The sequence below is a fragment of the Rhinatrema bivittatum genome, chromosome 5, assembly GCF_901001135.1.
Source record: "Rhinatrema bivittatum chromosome 5, aRhiBiv1.1, whole genome shotgun sequence".
NCBI classification, from domain to species: Eukaryota; Metazoa; Chordata; class Amphibia; order Gymnophiona; family Rhinatrematidae; genus Rhinatrema; species Rhinatrema bivittatum.
The window spans coordinates 80,115,179-80,134,688 of NC_042619.1; the positions used below are offsets into that span (position 1 = coordinate 80,115,179).

Below are 19,510 nucleotides of genomic sequence, written 5' to 3' on the forward strand. Positions count from 1 at the left end.
TGTTGTGCTTAGAAACAAAGATCATCAAACATGTTGTAGGTGCTAATTTTGAGCCTTCTTCCCTTCAAGCTTATTCTCCTTGTCCTTCAGTTTTTCATTTTTTGGAAAATAATATCCTGTTTTGGGGCTATAGCCCGAATAGTGCAGGGGACACACTCAGTCCCAGGGCTAAGTCCTTACAAGGTCTCACAGAAACTCAGGACATGGATTCTCCGAATTAGGGGTGGGGAGAGCTGACCCTCCAGGGCTGAAAGTTTATGAGGTGTGGGGGGAGGGGAAGATATCGTTCACACACACACACACTCACTCACTCTCTGTCGTTCACACAGTTTGATAGGAGGTTTTTCCACGCAGTCTCTGCACTAGTACCAGGGACTCACAGGACACTTTAGTGGGGTGTCTTCTAAAACAAAAGAGTACGGTAACAAATCTTCAAAGTCAATCACAGGTGTTTTCTCTTAGTTAATCTTCAAAAACCAAATCCAGATGTGAAAACAGTCTCAGTCCTGTTCCTCCAAGAGTGCCCCTCACAGTGGCAGTCACTAGGAAAACCTTTCCTTCCGGGTGGTGGAAGGTAGGCTCCTAGTGTGGGGTACTGGGGGCTCCTGACTTTCCTCTGATGTCTCCAGGGACTTCTCTATTAGAAGTCCCACAGGAAGCAAAATGCCCTCAGCTGCTTCTCCTGGGCAGGAATGGTAGGCAAAAATTCCTCCCCACAATAGGGGAACAAAGATCTTCTGCAAAATACAGGAACACTTCTGTCTGTCATTGTGTTGCAGGTGGGGAGCCAAAGCTCTTTTCACTGACCACCTGCAGGCAGGGGGACAAATCCTCCTGAATCCAGGCACAGAGATTCTTCACAAAAAAAACCCCCCTCAATAACTCTACAACAATCTCTCCCTCCACTGAGACAACCCCTTCCAGAATGAGTCCTACATAGAGGTGTGTGTCTTCCCCTTCTCCTTGCTATTCAGCTGTGGAGCCTAAATTTGGAGACTGAGGAAACCCCAAACACTGCACCCTCCTCTCTCTGCAAACTAACTCAAAACTCCCAGACTGCTTTTCTGTTCTGCCTGCTTATTGACAGGCTGGGCTCAGTGAAAGTACTGATCAGGGAATGATCCATCTCCTTCTGTTCCTAAATCCTAACCCAGGGCTTGAGCTAGGGGCACATAAAGCGGTGATCTCAGAGGTCTGTACACCTGCAGGAAACCAAATCCTTGCTGAACTATATTAACAAACATGTTGCTTTTAAATTGCCAGTATGCAATAGCTTCATGAAAATGCTACTCCTGTGTGAAGGATTTGCTTTTATTTTAGGATTCTGAGATAACTTCACAGCCTGACATCTTAAATACTCTGGAAAGTTTATTCAAAGAAGATCTAGATCTTGAGGCTAGTGTGGACAGGGAAATGGATGCCGATGTAAAGATGGTTTCAGATGGTTTAAGTACTGACAGATCTCTCTCTGTTGAAAGTGAGGATATTTCTTTATTTGATGAGGTAAATATACATTTTAATTTGGAAGCAATTTATTTTTTTATATTGTACTTAGAAGTAAAGTATGGGTACTAATTTTGAGCCTTCTTCTCGTCAGCTTCATGTGATGACCTCTTGTTCTTGAGCTTTTCAATCTATGGAAAATGATACCTTTTAAATTTGGCTAGATCAGAGGTTTCCAAACCTGTCCTGAAGGGTCCTCAGCCAGTCAGCAGTCCCTCAGGACAGGTGTAGGAATCTCTGGGCTAGATCCCAAAATGTTTGTATTATATTTCCCTTTTTCTTCTAGAACAGGGATAGGCAACTCTGGTCCTCAAGTGCCACAAACAAAATTGCTTTTCAGGATATTCCTACAGGCTGATCCAATAAATGCACGCAGATAATGGATACTCATGTTGAGCGCCCGCTTTCTTATCGTGCGCCCAGCCACCTCTCCTGGGAGCACGATCGAATATTTAAATGAGGGGTCGCGCTAAAAAGGAGACACTAGGGACAAATGTATGTCCCTAGAGCCTCCTTGGCATAGGGCATACAGGAGAGGTAGCTGTCAAGTGGGTTGGGAAAATGGACGCTCAATCTACGAGCATCCATTTGTGCATGTGTATTGGATGTCCAGAATTTTTTTTTAAAGATCTTTTTTTTTTTTTTAAATAAATCATTGCTTTATTTGGTTCCTTCTATTTAGTATTGCTACGATACTATTAGTAGGAATCAAAGAAAATAGGATTTTTCTTTTTTTCAGTGCGCCCTTGAGTGTGACATCCTTTAACGCCAGTCCTGGGCTGGCGTAAAATTTGCCGCATTGCAAGGGCACATTGGCCGCAGGGAAAATGTATTTGATTGCAGGAATTAGCTAATAGCCTCGTCTACATGAGGCTATTAGCTAATTCGTCTACATGCACTAATAGCCTTGTCTACATGAGGCTACTAGTGCATCCAAATCACAGCTATGCTATGATTTGGATCACAAACCAAAATACTATGCATCAAAGATTTAAGGGTGCACTTGTTATACAAACTAGAAAATTACCACTCAAATAGAAAGTGTCCCATATGCAATTTTCAATAGTACCTTTGATAATATTAAACAGGGACTGATTTGGATCACAGCATAGCTATGCTATGCTGTGATTTGGATGCACTAATCCCCGTGTTGGATAGGGGTTATGGACGCGCATCCAAAACGCGCATTCAATTGCGTGTTAAGCCGCGCGCAGTGGCTAGCACACAGTATTGGATCAGCCTGCTAATGAATATGTATGAGGTATATTTGCATGCACTACCTCCATTGTATGCAAATATAGCTCATGCATATTCATTGTGGACATCCTGAAAACCAGATCTGGCCACGGCACTCAAGGACTGGAGTTGCCTTCCCCTGTTCTAGAAAGTACATCTTTTACTACTTAAGTCTCTATAGGGATGGCTTCTAGTGCAAGCTATGTACCAATTTGGTGGCCCTACTTTATATTGCCTCTCCCTTATCAATTGTGGAAACAAAATTATCTTACTAAATATGAACGGAAATCCCATAAATTGTAATTTGTAGAAACGTTAGCTATGCAAGCTTTGGACAGTCTATTACATTAAGACTGTTGTACTTTTTTAATCATTGATTTCCATTCATTATATTAAATGACATGGGACACTTCTTTAAACCTGGCTTTCTCTTGCCTTCTTAGTGTCAAACCTTCAAAATTATCTAGAGTTGCCTCTCACCCCTGGAAATTCGCTCGAGAGCCACCGCTCTTTTGTTGGGGGGCCGCTGCTCTGCTGTCTTTTGATTTTGAAATAGGCTCTATGTTGTAAGAGCCGCCGCTCTGCTTGCCCAACACGGCTCGTGTTTCGTATGAATACTTCCTCCCTTATCAATGTCATTTTATAGCTGTGGTCTCCAGAACTGCTCACAGTACTCCAGGTGGCATCTCTCCAGAGACCTGTACAGAGATAATTGTACTTCCATGTTTATATTATTGATACCTTTTTTTTTTTTTTTTTATGTACTCAGGCATATTATTTGCTTTCAAAATTGTTTTATCACACTGCCTGGCTCCCTGAGATAATCAAAGATAATGAACCCAGGTCTCTACCCTGTTTGACTGCTAGTTCTCTCCCTCCAATATGATATTTGGTTTTTGAATTTTTACATCCGAAATGCACAATTTTTATTTTATTTTTTTTATTAAAGCATGGTTGGAAACCCTTCAGCATTCTTTAATCTTATATATATCCTTTCTGGCTTGTCTACTCTTGCACATTATAATACCATCTGCAGACAAACACACTTTCCCTTCTAGTCCTTCCACAATGTCTTTTATAAAAGGCACTGAAGATGACTAGGCCTAGCACTGATTGCTGTGACACCCTGCTGGTCACGTTCCTTTTACTAGAATGAACCCCATTGAGCACCATTCTCAGAGTCCTCTTGCTTAGCCAACTTCTCACCAAATTTATCATTTTTATTCCAACTCCTAGAAGGGTCAGCTTGCTCATTGGTACATTTACTGTACCCTCCTCTGCCCCAGAATCTACTACTCTGCTCACTGCAGAGTGGTCAGGGTGTAAGAGAGGAAAGTGAGAATGTGCTGACGGAGAGCTTCTGGGAATCAATCAAGGCAAGAGAGCCTCCTCCCGGTAGAGAGACCACAGCCCATTATTTTGTAGCTCCTGCAGTTTTGTGAGTGAATTATACAGAGAAAAATTATGCCGCAAGTTATCTGTGTTTGCTTTGGCTGAGTGGTGACCTTTATGAAGATTTACTTTACTGCTTGCAGGGTCTCTGCAGAGAATTTCTGCTGTACTAATATCCAAAAGTCTCTTGAGTCCTCGCCTTGAAAATCTGCCTGTGTCAGCAGAAGGAGTACCAAGTGACTGAGTACCTTACTGTAATACAGGGAGGAGGTATCTGAAAATTCCTTTGGAACTATGAGTGTTTTGAGGAGATTTCTTTTACACTTCTAAAGAGTCTGTAGCAAAGCTGGACAGTGGGATTTCTCAGGTTAAATATTTGTTTATTTCACCCTGAAATGGAGTTTTTGTTATTTTGTATTAACAGACTTGTAATGAGTATTAAATGAATGAGTGCCACTGGTACCCATCAAACCCAGCCAGGTGCACCAAAGATCTGTATGAGTGATACGCCCAAAAGAGCGTTTGGTGAAAAATCTAGTATTTTTGACAAATCAATGTCATCATATAAATGTTAAAATATTTCTTAGGGAATCTTCATACCACCCGAACAGTAATCATTTGTTTTGGGTTTTACTGCACCACCGGGTTACACATAATCATTGGTCCAAACTTATTTTTAAATTTTAAATTGCATATAAAAAGAAAGAATTACTTCCCATTTGTATAATCACCGCCCACTGCCCAGCTTGCCATGTTTCATTGAATAACTGCTTCAAAGAGTCTCTCTGCAAAGATAATAGAATGATGGTATTAGAAACCTTTTTTTTGTGTCAGCACAATTAAATAAAGGGCAGCCAAACTCACATCAATAGCAGTATCGTTTCTCACATGGCAGCCATCTTTAAAATTACAATACTATCCACACTATCACCCTTATATAGGACTGATAACATTACTTAAAGGAAAGCTTTAAAGGAAAATGCCCCACTCTATCTCAAGGTTTAATCCTTTCGGGGATACTAATTGCATTCAAAAATCCATTAGTGCTCCCTCTGTGCAAGTATTCGAACCTGATCCCCCCAACCACTCTGTTTGAACATGATCCAATATAATCCATCTAATATCTGAGAAAGTATGATTGCATTGTATGAAATGTGATGATACAGGAGCTTCCAACTTTCTAGATTTGAGGCAACTCTTATGCTCAATTAAATGAGTCCTTATCATATGTTTTGTCATTCCCTGATAATGTAGATTGAATGGCCATGTTATCAAATAAATCACAAATATAGATTTACAAGAAAACATCCATTTTAATTTGATAATGTGCCCATTATGGGGGCCAATGCAATATCCTATGCATAAAAAACTTTCATCCAAAGTGGTTGTGCACAAATCCACTTCTCCTGGGCACTTGATGCAATACGCAAATGAGCTTAGGCGCTAAAAGGGAAGCACATTGGATAATTTGTGCATCCCTAGTGCTCTGCATTGAATGCCCAGAGACGTAGCTGTGCGTTGACAGCAGCCTGGCCAGAGCTCCCTCCCCACCCGTGGCAGGGCTGTTCCTGATTGTTCCTGTTTACTGTTGATACTAAGTAGGAGGAACCACAGAAAAGCAGTTTTTTTGTTTTTAAGTTGAACCCTTGACGCGTGGGAAGACTTTAGGCCTGCTCCGGACAGGCATAAAATTTGACGGGTTAAAAAGTGTGCCTCGGGCGCACAGGGATTTTTTGCATTGCGGGATAATGGCTAATAGCCTCATACACATGGAATTTACATGAGATGAGCACTATTAGCAATGCGTGAGTTTGGACATGCGTTTTTGAATGCGCTGATCATCTTATTGCATCGGGGGTTATGTACACATGTCCAAAATGCAAATCCAATCACTCATTAATCTGTGTGCTAGGCTCAGCACACGATATTGCATCAGTTAATGTTGGTGGCCATTTGATTTGACTAATTTGAGAGCACAAATATTGAAATCAAGGCAAGATATTTCTTCTACAGTAGATTGAAACATTTAATCAAGAGGAGAAGTAGATCGCACTATGTGTTCTTCAATATTTCTTCCCCAAGAACAGGCAAATCAGTCTCGCTTGAAGTATAGAATGGATACCCAAGATATTCCAAAGTTTCTTAACCATAGCACAAATTTGGGGTGAATTAATGGTATGTCTCAAAACACAGGTATATTTTTCAGATTCCATTCGTGTAGAGCGTGTTGCATTTCTCGGCTGTGGCAGGCCCACGGACTGCTCCACTCACACCCAGGTCCCGGACCTGGCCCTTCCTCTTTGGCAGTGATAGGCAGTCGCCTATGCACTCGCGCTTCTGCAATGCTCCCAGGCTCCTCTGGCAGCTCCGTGGCCTCCTCCGGTCCCGATTGGGTCTCCCCATGTGCGTCAAGGGGAGACGCAGACATCTCCTGGTTCTGGCTTGCCTGCCTTAGGCGCACACGCGCACCTTCACTTACTTTAAAGGGGCTGTGGCAGGAAACCCACCCGTGGCCCCGGATGATGATATCTCTCAGCCTTGCAATATAAGGCGGGCCCGCCATTCAGTCTTCACCTTGGCAACAGGTCTCCAAGCTTCCTGTCGTGTGCTTAGTTGCTGCTCGGCATGTTCCTTTTCCAGTACCTGTTCCTGTTCCAGTGTTCATGTTCCTGTTCCAGTACCTGCTCCTGTTCCAGTGTTCCTGTTTCAGTCTTTGTGTTCCAGTTCCAGCTTCCTGTTACCGCTACCCTTTAGACAGATTCTTTGGCTTTGACCCTCGCTTGTACCTGACTATTCTCTGGACGGATTCCTTGACTTTGACCCTCGCTCGAACCTGACATTGTCTTCAGTCGCCTGCCCTGACTCCAGCTTGAACCCAATCATCTCATCTCCAGCTGATTGTCTTTGGACTTGGCTTACTTTAGGCGCCTGCCTACTCACAAGCCTGAACTTAACCTTTTTCCTAATCGCTTGCCTGCTTCAGTCTGTCCAGAATTCTGGAACCTGGCCTTGTCTTCAACTTTGCTCCTTCAGACCCTACATCTCCGCTGCTTCCTGGCACCCTGCCTTGGACACTCTCTCCGGGATCAACCACGTGGAGGCTCACCTAAGACCAGCCGGTACCCAAGGGCTCATCCTGCGGGGACGAGGGCTGGTATTGGCAAAGCTCCAGTCAGCCCCCGCTTCCCATTCAGCCCCGCCTTCCAACGGTGGGGACCCGTGGGGGTTTCCCCATGGGTAGTGCCAATTCCACTTCAGTCCAAGGGTCCACCTCCGCAACAGATTGACAAGGCTATGGATCCGGTGAAGCCCTCCGCTCTCCAGGCCATCCCGGGCCTGGCCTTGAAGATCCAGGAACAGCAGCAGTTCTTGGAGGCATTGGCTACCTCCATCAAACGCCTCAACGCCCATTTGGACTCTCATTCTGGTTCTGTGGCTTCCACGACCGCACCACTTAGTTCTCAGGCACCAGCCACCTCACCCAGAGCTCTGCTCGCCCTGCTCACTCCACCCCGCTTCATTGGGGACCCAAAGCTCTGCAGAGGCTTCATCAACCAATGCTACATGCAGTTTGCTCTGCAACCCTCCGTCTTCCAAGACGGCCTCATGAAGGTGAACTTCATCTTGTTTCGTCTGGAGGGCAAGGCTTTAGCATGGGCTTCTCCCTTATGGGAGCATATGGATTCCCTTCTCCAGGAATTATCACGCTTTGTGACTGCCTTTCATAGGACCTTTGATCCAGGAAGGCAGGCTACGGCTAGTTTGAATCTTCTGCATCTACGGCAAGGTCACTGAGCACTCAACGAATATACTATAGAATTCCGGACCCTTGCAATGGAGTTGGGCTGGCAGGAGGATTGCCTCTGAGCCATTTACCTAGATGGTCTGTCGCTTCAACTCAAAGATGAGCTTGCAGCCCGTGAACTACCCTCCTCTCTCAAGGACCTCATCGACCTTGCGGGTTGCATAGACCCTCGCCTCCAGGAGCGCCACCGGGAAGCTCAGGTACCCCGGCATCCCGCTGCGGAACATTCTTGTTCTCCGCCTATGGTGAGCCCCACAACCAGCAGAGCTTTGCCGACTACTAAGCTCGAGGAACCCATGCAGCTGAGACATGGACGTCTCGCCCCCGAGGATCGCCTTAGGCGGAGGCATTCGGGTCTGTGCTTGTACTGTAGAGCTGCAGGACACCACCTGTCTTCATGTCCTGTCCGTCCGGGAAACTCACTAGCCTGAGTTCAGTAGGGGTCCTGAACTTGGACGCTAATTCTCCGGTCCCCCAGCTAACACTACTGGCTACCTTTACCTGGAGCTCATGTTCCTTCCCCATCTTGGCTTTGGTCAATTCAGGAGCTGGTGGGAATTTACTCATGAAGGATTTGGCCCAACTCCTGGGCATTCCTACCCGTCCCGTCAAGAAACCACTACTCATCACCTCCATCCACAGCGACCCTCTACCTGGAAGGATCTTTCAATTCACCTTTCCTGTCCACTGGAACTGCATGAGGAGGAGGTAGAATTCTTTATCCTGGATAAGTCCATCCATCCAGTAGTGTTAGGGTTACCATGGCTTCAGCACCACTCGCCCCACTTTGATTGGAAGACCCTACAACACGCCTAATGGAGTCCTGCTTTTCAATGCACCTGCCTCAGGAGATTGGAACTCCTTCTGTGATTCCACTGGCTGTTACTGTCTCAGGCCTCCCTGCGCCATACGCTGACTTTGGGGATGTGTTCTTGAAGAGAAGGCTGACATCCTTCTGCCACACCATGAATTTGACTGCCTCATTGACCTGTTACCGGGTACCACACCCCCTAGGGCAGGACTTAGTCTTTGTCTGTACCTGAAACCCGGGCTATGTCAGACTACATCCGTGAAAACTTGGCTAAAGGTTTTATTCGTCCCTCCACATCGCCTGTCAGTGCAGGCTTCTTCTTTGTCACCAAGAAGGATGGGTCACTACGACCATGCATAGACTATCGTGGCTTGAATGCCATCACTTGCAAGGATAAGTACCCTCTGCCTTTGATTAATGAGTTGTTTGATCGCCATCCAAGGGGCAACTATTTTTACCAAGCTGGATTTACGAGGAGCCTACAATCTGGTTAGTATCCGTCCAGAACATGTCTGGAAGACAGCCTTTAATACCAGGGATGGGCATTACAAATAACTTGTGATGCCTTTCGGCCTTTGCAATGCTCCTGCGATGTTCCAACGCATGATCAATGAAATCTTTCACGACCTGCTGTTACGGATCTGCTAGGGAGTTAGCAATCTGTTAGGAAAGCCCTGTGTTAGAGCTAGGAGTTAGCAATCTGTTATGAATCTACTCCTAAAGAAGGGAGGAGCTAGCAATCTGTTAAGTTTTACTCCTACGGAGGGGAGGAGTTAGCAATCTGTTATGCTATGCTCCTGTAGAAGGAGGAGTTAGTAATCTGTTATGAACTGGCTCCTGTGGAAGGAGTAGTAAACAATTTGTTAAGGTATTGATTGCAGAGGTAGCAATCTGATATGAATCTGTAGCTGAAGACTCCTGATAGGAAAGGAGTAGCAATCTGTTATCAGCAGAGTGCTTGGAGAGGACACTCAGTTGTAGAGAAATGTAGATAGGTGGATCCTTGGGCGGATGGCAGATGACTGCACCCCCAGGAGGATATCCTGAGAGGAATCACCAGCTAGGCTTGGATATGGGGCAGACACAGATAGTTCTTTTATTAGACAGGTTAGTAGAACCACCAAAGGTGGCAGTAGTGAGCTGATATGCCCGTCAGGGCTGAAGTCCCTGACAGGTGTTACGAGCGCGCGCGGGCGCGGTCATCGTAAGCGGGTGGTGAGCCCTTGGGCCACGGCAGGACTCAAGGAGGAGCCCCAAGCCACACCGTGGGAGGTGAGCTGAACAGGCATGGTGAGCCAGGCAGGCAGGAACAGAAGCAGAGAGTCCAACCCTCAGCCGGACCTGCATGCCCATGGTAGCCAACACGGGGAAGTTGACTAATGAACGGTCCTCCGACTGTTCCCGGCCCTTTTGGACCTGCCGCTGGGAACGGCAATGGGCAGCAGGCCGGACAGAGGCGAGGGCAGACAGAGTCCTTACACTGAGGACGTGAGACGAGGGCTGAAGCAGACATCCAAGAGAGGCTGAAGCAAGACGTTGGAGACATCAGGGCAAGGGCTGAAGCGAGACATAGGAAAGATCCAGGCGAGCAGGAACTCCGATGCTGGGATACTGACATCCGAAGCCCCTCGGCTGGCAGGAACAGAAGCTCAAGAGCCCGTGGGACGAATCCCTCCTGTTGGCCACCCCAGGGCCCAACAGGACAGAAGGCTCAGGAACCAGACGAGGACGTAGGTCAAGGCAGAGACACGAAGACATCAGGGCAAGGGCTGAAGCAAGACATTGTAGACAAGGCAGGACGGAAACATGGCACTGTCCAACAGGGCGCCCTACTCAGCCAGCACAGCTAGACTGGTCACGGACCACCCCGTCCCAGACGCGCCCTACACAGCCCAGGAAGGCTGGTCGCGGACCACGCTGAGGAAAGGAGGGTGCAGGGAAACTCCAGGCGAACAGGAACTCCGATGCTGGGATACTGACATCCGAAGCCCTTACGGCTGGCAGGAACAGGAACAGACATCTAGGCACGGTCAGAAACAGACATCGAGACAAGGTACCATCTAGACACGGCAGACCACGGAGGTCCTGGATCGGGAGAGGCCACAGACAACTGTGTAACCCAATCCGAAGGCAAACAGGAACTAACAAGCAAGTCCTTAGATACTGGAGGTTGTAGGCAACTCCCTGGGAGGAGTTAGACAGGACCGCCCCTTGCTGGCCCTATAACTGCGGTAGAGAGCTGCGAGCCAGCCCCTAGAGAAACGGGCGTGGCTGGAAACAGGAAGTCCAAACACAGGCATGCCTCAGGAGCAGCTAGGCCTCTCAGGCCCTGGAGCAAGTCCCGGATGGAGCGTAGGCGAGGCCCTGGCTTCAGAGCGGCCTCTGGAGGAAGGTAAGAGACCTCCTGTAGCGCAGCAACAGGGGGGATCGCAACAACGGGCATATCAGGGTAGAAAAACTATAGATAGTGAGTAGACAGGGTATGCTGTGTTCATAGCCAAAACTGGATAACAAAACTCACATAAGGACTTAATGAAGCTCAGTAGCTGGAAAAGGTTAGGCCCTCAAGGAGTGAGTACCTGGTTACAGGGAAAGCTCTGAGAGAGCGATAGTAACTCACAAATGTTTGTATCTGCGATAGCTTTCAGGCAGTAGAGAATCTTCAGAGTATTCAGGAACATGGGCCCTCTAGGAGCGAGTACCGGTTCCTATCGGCAATCTGAAATAAAGAGAGCGGGGCCCCTGAGGAGCGGGTACCCCTGGTAAGTCCAAGGAGGCAGAGTAGCTTGGACTAATCCTTGCAGAGTAGCTTGGACAGCTGAAGCGAGGCCTTGCTAACTCAATATGTTAGCGAATACTGAGACCTTTTATATTGGAAGCGGGTGACGTCATCTCGGGGGACACCCCCAAGGTTCGTGCCCTTGCTGGTATATCAGTGGGAATGCGCGCGCACGCGCGCCCTACGTCATCAGGCAACATGGTGGATCCACAGCGTCGTGCAGGTCCGGGGACGCCTGAGGGAGACGGCAAGAAGACGCGGCAGCTAGCCGGCCATCAGACCCGGAGGGAGTCGCCACAGAGGTAAAAAGAGCGGAGTGAGGGTGTCGAGCAGCGACGGATGCAACAGTACCCCCCTTCAAAGGGCGATCTCCTCTTCGGGTCCCAGGCTTAGGTTTCAAAGGATGCGCGAGGTGAAACTGATGAAGCATCTCTTTATCCAAGATATTGGTCTGAAGCTCCCAAGATCAAATCGGGGCCGAAACCTTCCCAATCAGAAGGTATTCAAAAGTCTTGCCTCTGTACGAACATCCAAAATCTCTTTGATCTTGATTTCTAATTCGTCTTCTGTAATGGTGAGAGATGGATCTTGAGATTTGGAATAATCTTTGAGTGTAAAAGATGATATTTATTTATTTTTTTATTTTTTTATTTATTTATTTTTATATACCGACATTCTTGTATAAAATACAAATCATGCCGGTTTACATTATGGGTAGAGCTGCTGTGGACGTCACTGAGGAATTCAGTGGAAGTGGTGATGTTGAAGGAATGTTCAAAATTCACTTCTAAAGATGACTCTCCAGTAGAAGATGCTGGATGAAAGATGGTAGTATTTGGCAGCAATAGCTAACTGCTATAGATGCCACTGAGACTTCAACGGAAGTGGCGATGTTGGGGTACATTCAACCCCACTTCCGAGGGTACTTCTTCAGTAATGTGACTGGATGAGAAGTTGAATTCAGCAGCATGGCTTAGCTGCTATGGACGTCACATAACCTTCAACAGAAGTGGCAATGTTGGGGTACGTCCAAAACCCACTTCTGGATAACTCTTCCGTAGATGAAACTGCAAGAGAGATGGTGGCAGCACCAGCAAATCAAACAGGCTGGAAGCTAGAGATATCATTCGGAACTAATTGTGCTGTAGTGCTTCAGACACGTCTTCAGAGTGAAATAAGTGTAGCATATATCTCTAAGTTATAGTCCGTGAAGACGGTAAAGATGTAAAGCGCCATCTAGCCATGGCGAACATAGCAACCGCTGTGTATATCAGCAGCCAGTAGTAGAACTGCTGTGGACGTCATTTAGATCCTCAAGAGAAGTGGCGATGTAAAGGAACGTCCAAAGACCACTTCAAGTTGTGATGCAATAATGGATCTTCTGATTTGACGAAAGGACTCCTCAGGTCTTTGATAAGACGTCTGAGAATAAGGTTGCCTCCTGCCCCGAGTCCAAAAAGGCAGGGGTCTGAACTGTAGCTGGTTCAGAGGTCACTGAGACTGAATGAGTATGCGGAGGAGATAAAGCAGTATGGCCCAAGAACAGTCCTCCCACGGGAGATAGGCCCGTCCAATTCCCAGACGAATGGAGCATGTAGAGACATCATGGCTGTGCTGACCACAGTACATGCACAGGCCGCGTTTCTTCCAAAATCTTCTCTCCTTTGAGGTCAAGTGACCAGGACCAAGTTGCTTCGGTTCATCTTTATCAACAGCAGGAATTGCTGGACCCACCCAAAGTGCAGGGGTACTGGCCTGTTTCAACCCCGTTAACACCTTAGGCCAGAGTTCCTTCACTTTGTCTCGGAGTGGACAATCAATCCGAGTAGCTAAGGCTATCAATTCTTCCAGCGAGTCAACTGTCTGGCGAGCGGCCAGCTCGTCTTTCAAGCGGGTATCCAGGCCTCTGCAGAAGAGAGTCTTGAGACATCTAGGGTCCCAGCAAAGTTCCGCTGCAAGAGTCCTGAACTCCATGGCAAATTCAGCCAATGATCTGCTGCCTTGCCTCAAGTCCACTAAAACAAACCCGGCAACAGACATACGAGCAGGGTAATCAAAAACAGATTTAAACAAGTCCATAAATCCTTCTATGTCCTGCAAAATAGGGTCCTTGCGTTCCCACAAGGTAGATGCCCACGACAAGGCTCTCCCATCCAAGTATAACAGGATGTAGGTGGTCTTAGAGAGGTCCGTGGGAAACAATGAAGGCTGTAAGGTGAAATGCATGCTGCACTGGTTCAAAAAGCCCCGCGTCTTCTGGAATTCTCCGGAGAAGCGAATAGGAGCAGCCAATGGTACAGCAATCTTTATAGTTACCGCCTGTAAATGACCTTCTTGGGTAGAAGCTGTGCCTTGTATCTTCTGTGTGTGTGAAGCTGATGGAATGCTGTAGTAAGTTTCTCCAAGGTTTCTTGCTGTTCTGAGATGCGTTGAGCCAGGCCTGGTATAGGCTGCAAGGCTGAGAGGTGTGCCGGGTCCATGGGTTACTGACATCCCATACCTTAAGCTGGATTCCCAGGAGTACTGCTTCTCCAGTTTAAAGCCGGATCCACTGGAGTTAACAATCTGTTACGGATCTGCTAGGGAGTTAGCAATCTGTTAGGAAAGCCCTGTGTTAGAGCTAGGAGTTAGCAATCTGTTATGAATCTACTCCTAAAAAAGGGAGGAGCTAGCAATCTGTTAAGTTTTACTCCTACGGAGGGGAGGAGTTAGCAATCTGTTATGCTATGCTCCTGTAGAAGGAGGAGTTAGTAATCTGTTATGAACTGGCTCCTGTGGAAGGAGTAGTAAACAATTTGTTAAGGTATAGACTGCGGAGGTAGCAATCTGATATTAATCTGTAGCTGAAGACTTCTGATGGGAAAGGAGTAGCAATCTGTTATCAGTGGAGTGCTTGGAGAGGACACTCAGCTGTAAAGAAATGTAGATAGGTGGATCCTTGGGCCGATGGCAGATGACTGCGCCCCCAGGAGGATATCCTCTCAGGATATCCTCCTGGGGGCGCAGTCTTAGATATGGAGACATAGTTCTTTTATTAGACAGGTTAGTAGAACCACCAGAGGTGGCAGTAGTAAGCTGATATGCCCGTCAGGGCTGAAGTCCCTCAGGTACTGGAACAGCAATCCCAGGGTTGCTGAGCTGTAGAGAAACTATAGATAGTGAGTAGACAGGGTATGCTTTGTTCATAGCCAAAACTGGATGACAAAACTCACATAAGGTCTAAATGAAGCTCAGTAGCTGGAAAGGGTTAGGCCCTCGAGGAGCGAGAACCTGGTTACAGGTAAAGCTCTGAGAGAGCGATAGTAACTCACAAATGTCTGTATCTGCGATAGCTTCCAGGCAGTAGAGAATCTTCAGAGTGTTCAGGAACATGGGCCCTCGAGGAGCGAGTACCAGTTCCTATCGGCAATCTGAAATAAAGAAAAGAGAGCGGGGCCCCCAAGGCAAGTCCGAGGAGGCAGAAAAGCTTGGACAGCCAAAGCGAGTCCTTATGTTAGTCTGCGGACCATCAGGGTGTACAAAAGGGTTATAAGTCCTCTCAGTCAGATATGCCATTCAAGTTGAGGCTCCGGGTGCTTGATGCTCCTGTTCCTTTTTTGAGGACCATAGTTCATAGTTAGACCATATCCCCTTAAACTGCCCCATACTTTTATGTTTGTATGTAGTAATTTTCCCCAAGGTATACGTGGTATGTACTCGGGCCTGTATTTCCTGCAAAGAGGGAACACCAACATCCTTCCAAGATCTAACTATAGCACATCTCGTGGCTACTCCTCCATATCGGATCAATTTAAGTCGTGCTTTGTTCCCCCTTCTACTTTCAGGTTTAAAAGCGCCTGTGGGGCCGTGAGGTTGACAGGACTCTGAATAATTTCACTGAGCCATACAGAGAGTTGAGACCATACATGTTGTATCTTGGGACAGTCCCACCACAAGTGAAAAAAGGTGCCCCGTCCCCTGCATACTTTCCAGCATGTATTAGGAAGGGTGGGGAACATGTGGTGTAATTTCACTGGTGTAATATGCCAATGATATAACATTTTGTAGCCATTTTCTATGTGCCCTGGTGATATGAATCCTTTGCCGACATTTTGATAAATACGATTCCATGTTGCTTCAGATAATGCACCTGGCAAATCCTGCTCCCAGACCTTAATGTGTGAATATGGATGTTTGTGTTGACAAATTAAGATAAGATAAATTTTAGAAATTAGCTTGATGGATTTATCAGCGTGTCTGCATAAATTTTCAAAGGCTGAAATTCCTTGCACCAGGTCTGCATTAACCGCATGCCTAAGGTGCAGCTGCAAAGGTTAAAAGTATTCAACAGGCTTGGACATTGTTTAAAAATACAATCCTAGAGGCGCAGTCCATATGCATTCCACACATTAAGAAAGGTGGAAAGAAGGCAAAACTATTACCGCCATGGTTAAAAGGTGAGGTGAAAGAGGCTATTTTAGCCAAAAAATCATCCTTCAAAAATTGGAAGAAAGATCCATCTGAAGAAAATAGGATAAAACATAAACATTGTCAAGTTAAGTATAAAACATTGATAAGACAGGCGAAGAGAGAATTTGAAATGAAGTTGGCCATAGAGGCAAAAACTCATAATAAAACCTTTTTAAAATATTTACGAAGCAAGAAACCTGTGAGGGAGTCAGTTGGACCATTAGATGACCGAGGGGTTAAAGGGGCTCTTAGGGAAGATAAGGCCATTGCAGAAAGACTAAATGAATTCTTTGTTTCCGTGTTTACTATTGAGGATGTTGGGGAGATACCAGTTCCGGAGATGGTTTTCAGGGGTGATGAGTCAGAGGAACTGAACGAAATCACTGTGAACCTGGAAGATGTAGTAGGCCAGATTGACAAACTAAAGAGTAGCAAATCACCTGGACCGGATGGTATGCATCCTAGGGTACTGAAGGAACTAAAAAATGAAATTTCTGATCTATTAGTTAAAATTTGTAACCTATCATTAAAATCATCCATTGTACCTGAAGACTGGAGGGTGGCCAATTGTTACGTTTAGGTAGTGGTCAGATGTAGTAAACACCACCTGCAGGGGTGCCCCCGGATGGAGAGAAGCAGGAATGTATGAATTGGGTGCTGGCTGGAACCCGTGGAGCTGGATTGCTAGCAGGGTGCTAGCTGGAACCTGTGGAGCTGGATTGCTAGCAGGGTGCTGGCTGGAACCTGAGGAGCTGAATTGCTAGCAGGGTGCTGGCTGGAACCTGTGGAACTGGCTAGAGGGAGTTCTATGCAGGTTGAGGGAATCACTGGTACAAGGTACGTGGACGTAAGGGTGAGTTTGATATACTGAAGCAGCATGGAGGTATGTGTGAAGTGAATGCAGGTAAAAGTGATCAGAATACTGGAAATGGGTGCAGGTAAGGGTGGATACAGGTTAGTGTGCAGATAAGAGTGATATGGACTGTAGGTATGCATGAACTGAACTGAGGGAACCTGGGGGAAAACAGAGTGACAAAGAATAGACAGACAAACCAGGACAGCACTGACACTGAACATAAAACACATAAGCCCGAAGGCAACACAGCAAGGCAGAAGCCCGAAGGCAAGGTAGCAAGGCAGAGGCCCAAATGCAGCACGGCAAAGTAGTAAGGCAGAAGCCCTAAGATAAACACAGCAAGGCAGAAGCCCGAAGGCAAGGTAGCAAGGCAGAGGCCCGAAGGCAACACGGCTAGGTAGCAAGGCAGAGGCCCAAAGGCAGTATGGCTAGGTAGCAAGGCAGAAGCCCTAAGGCAGAAGCCCTAAGGCAAACACAGCAAGGCAGGAGCCCGAATGCAAGGTAGCAAGGCAGACTAGAGCAGGGAGCCCAAACGAGCTCGATGCCGAAGCACAGGAGTCTTGGGTAGGCAGGCTTATAAGGACAGTCCAGGACATAGAGCAGCTGACTGGGAAGGATTGGACCAGCCAGGAGAGCATGCTCTTGAGGGACCCCTGGTGGTGAGGCGGTTGCACAGCAGCCATAGCCGTAACAGTACCCCCCCTCTAAGGCCTCCCCCTCCTCCTGGGTCCCAACTCTGCAGGGAGTATTGAGTGATAATAAAGTTAGACCCCCTCCTGGGGTGGCATGGTAATTTTCAACTCCTCCTGAGTTGCAGTGGCAGGTTCGTTCCCCTCCTGTGGTAGCGAGGTGGGCTCAACCTCTTCTGGAGCTGATGTAGCGATTTCACTCCCCTCCTGGGGAGAAGTGATGAATTCTACCCCGTCCTGGGGTGGCAAAACAGCCTCAAACCCCTCCGGGGGCAACCAGGCAGTCTCAAACCCCTCCTGGGGTGATGTGATGAATTCTACCCCTTCCTGGGGCAGCGAAACGGTCTCAGACCCTTCCTGGGTCGACCAAGCAGTCTCAGACCCTTCCTGGGTCGACCAAGCAGTCTGAGACCACTCCTGGGTCGACCAAGCAGTCTGAGACCCCTCCTGGGGCGACCAAGCAGTCTCAGACCCCTCCTGGGGCGATGCAGCAAGCTCGGACCCCTCCAGGGGCGACAAGGCAGGCTCGGACCCCTCCTGGGGCGATGCAGCAGGCTAGGACGGCAGGGTAATGGAGTCTGTTATGGCTTGTTCACCAGTTGTGGAAGTAATTGTGATGGAGCGAAGGGAGGCTAAAGACTGGACAGCTGAGGCCTTGGTAAACAGAGATGGACTTTTGAAGCCTGAAGTGTGGATCTGCAGCTTATTGAAGGAACAGGCAGCTCTGGAACGCTTTGAAGCACAGTTCGTTAATCGTAATTGACCTGCAGCTGTTAGAGACAGAGCTCTGCTAGGTTTAATTAGCTCTCTCTGCTCTTGTTTCTGGGGTTTCAGCGTGGAAATTACAGGAGCCTCCCTGACCAGGTGAGTTCTAGGATTTTCTAAAAAATGACGTGGTTTTTGGTGAATGGTTTTCTTCAAGGTTTCAGGAAGGGATGTCCTGGGATTCTCTATCCACAAACTACCTGTAACAACCACTTTATTAGTGGGGCTAGAAGCAGAGCATGGACTAATTAAACTGACTGAGTTTTCCTGTGAGACAGCTGGTCCTGTAGCAGTGCAGAGGGGACAAGGTTTGCCTGGGGGTAACAGACTTGGTATACAAGGACATTTCCACCATCCTGGTCTAGGCGAATTACAGTTTACACATGTTTGGTAAACTGACACATTCTTCCTTTGACAGTTATTACATACCCAATGTTCCTGGTCGGGGAGTTGACATGCTAGACGGTTTTGGTAACTTGGGTAATTCAGGGTTTGACAGGATGTGCAAGAAAAAAATTGTGGAGACTCACCAGGTGGATACTGAATCCTACCTCTCTCCCCGGAGGTGGGTGGCTTCGGCATACTGTTACGTTTAGGCAGTGGTCAGATGTAGTAAACACCACCTGCAGAGGTGCCCCTGGATGGAGAGAAGCAGGAGTGTATGAAATGGGTGCTGGCTGGAACCCGTGGAGCTGGATTGCTAGCAGGGTGCTGGCTAGAACCTGTGGAACTGGCTAGAGGGAGTTCTATGCAGGTTGAGGGAATCACTGGTACAAGGTATGTGGAGCTACCACCCAGGAAAAAGATCTAGGCATCATAGTGGATAATACTTTAAAATCGTCGGCTCAGTGTGCTGCAGCAGTCAAAAAAGCAAACAGAATGTTAGGAATTATTAGGAAGGGAATGGTTAATAAAATGGAAAATGTCATAATGCCTCTATATCGCTCCATGGTGAGACCGTACCTTGAATACTGTGTACAATTCTGGTCGCCGCATCTCAAAAAAGATATAGTTGCGATGGAGAAGGTACAGAGAAGGGCAACCAAAATGATAAAGGGGATGGAACAACTCCCCTATGAGGAAAGGCTGAAGAGGTTAGGGCTGTTCAGCTTGGAGAATAGACGGCTGAGGGGGGATATGATAGAGGTCTTTAAGATCATGAGAGGTCTTGAACGAGTAGATGTGACTCGGTTATTTACACTTTTGAATAATAGAAGGACTAGGG

At 47.2% G+C, this 19,510-nt stretch overlaps 1 protein-coding gene across 3 annotated transcripts in view; it reads left to right on the top strand.

Annotated features, from left to right (window-relative positions):
* The window catches only part of PARP4 (poly(ADP-ribose) polymerase family member 4), a 376,732-nt gene that overhangs the window by 198,718 nt on the left and 158,504 nt on the right, over window positions 1-19,510 (top strand). For 2 of the 3 annotated variants that reach the window (XM_029602494.1, XM_029602496.1), the window contains exon 31: window positions 1,321-1,503. The exons of the other annotated variant lie outside the window; for it this stretch is intronic. In XM_029602494.1, coding sequence (XP_029458354.1) covers window positions 1,321-1,503 — 183 coding nt within the window. The remainder of the gene's footprint in view (window positions 1-1,320; window positions 1,504-19,510) is intronic. 3 annotated transcript variants of the gene reach the window in all.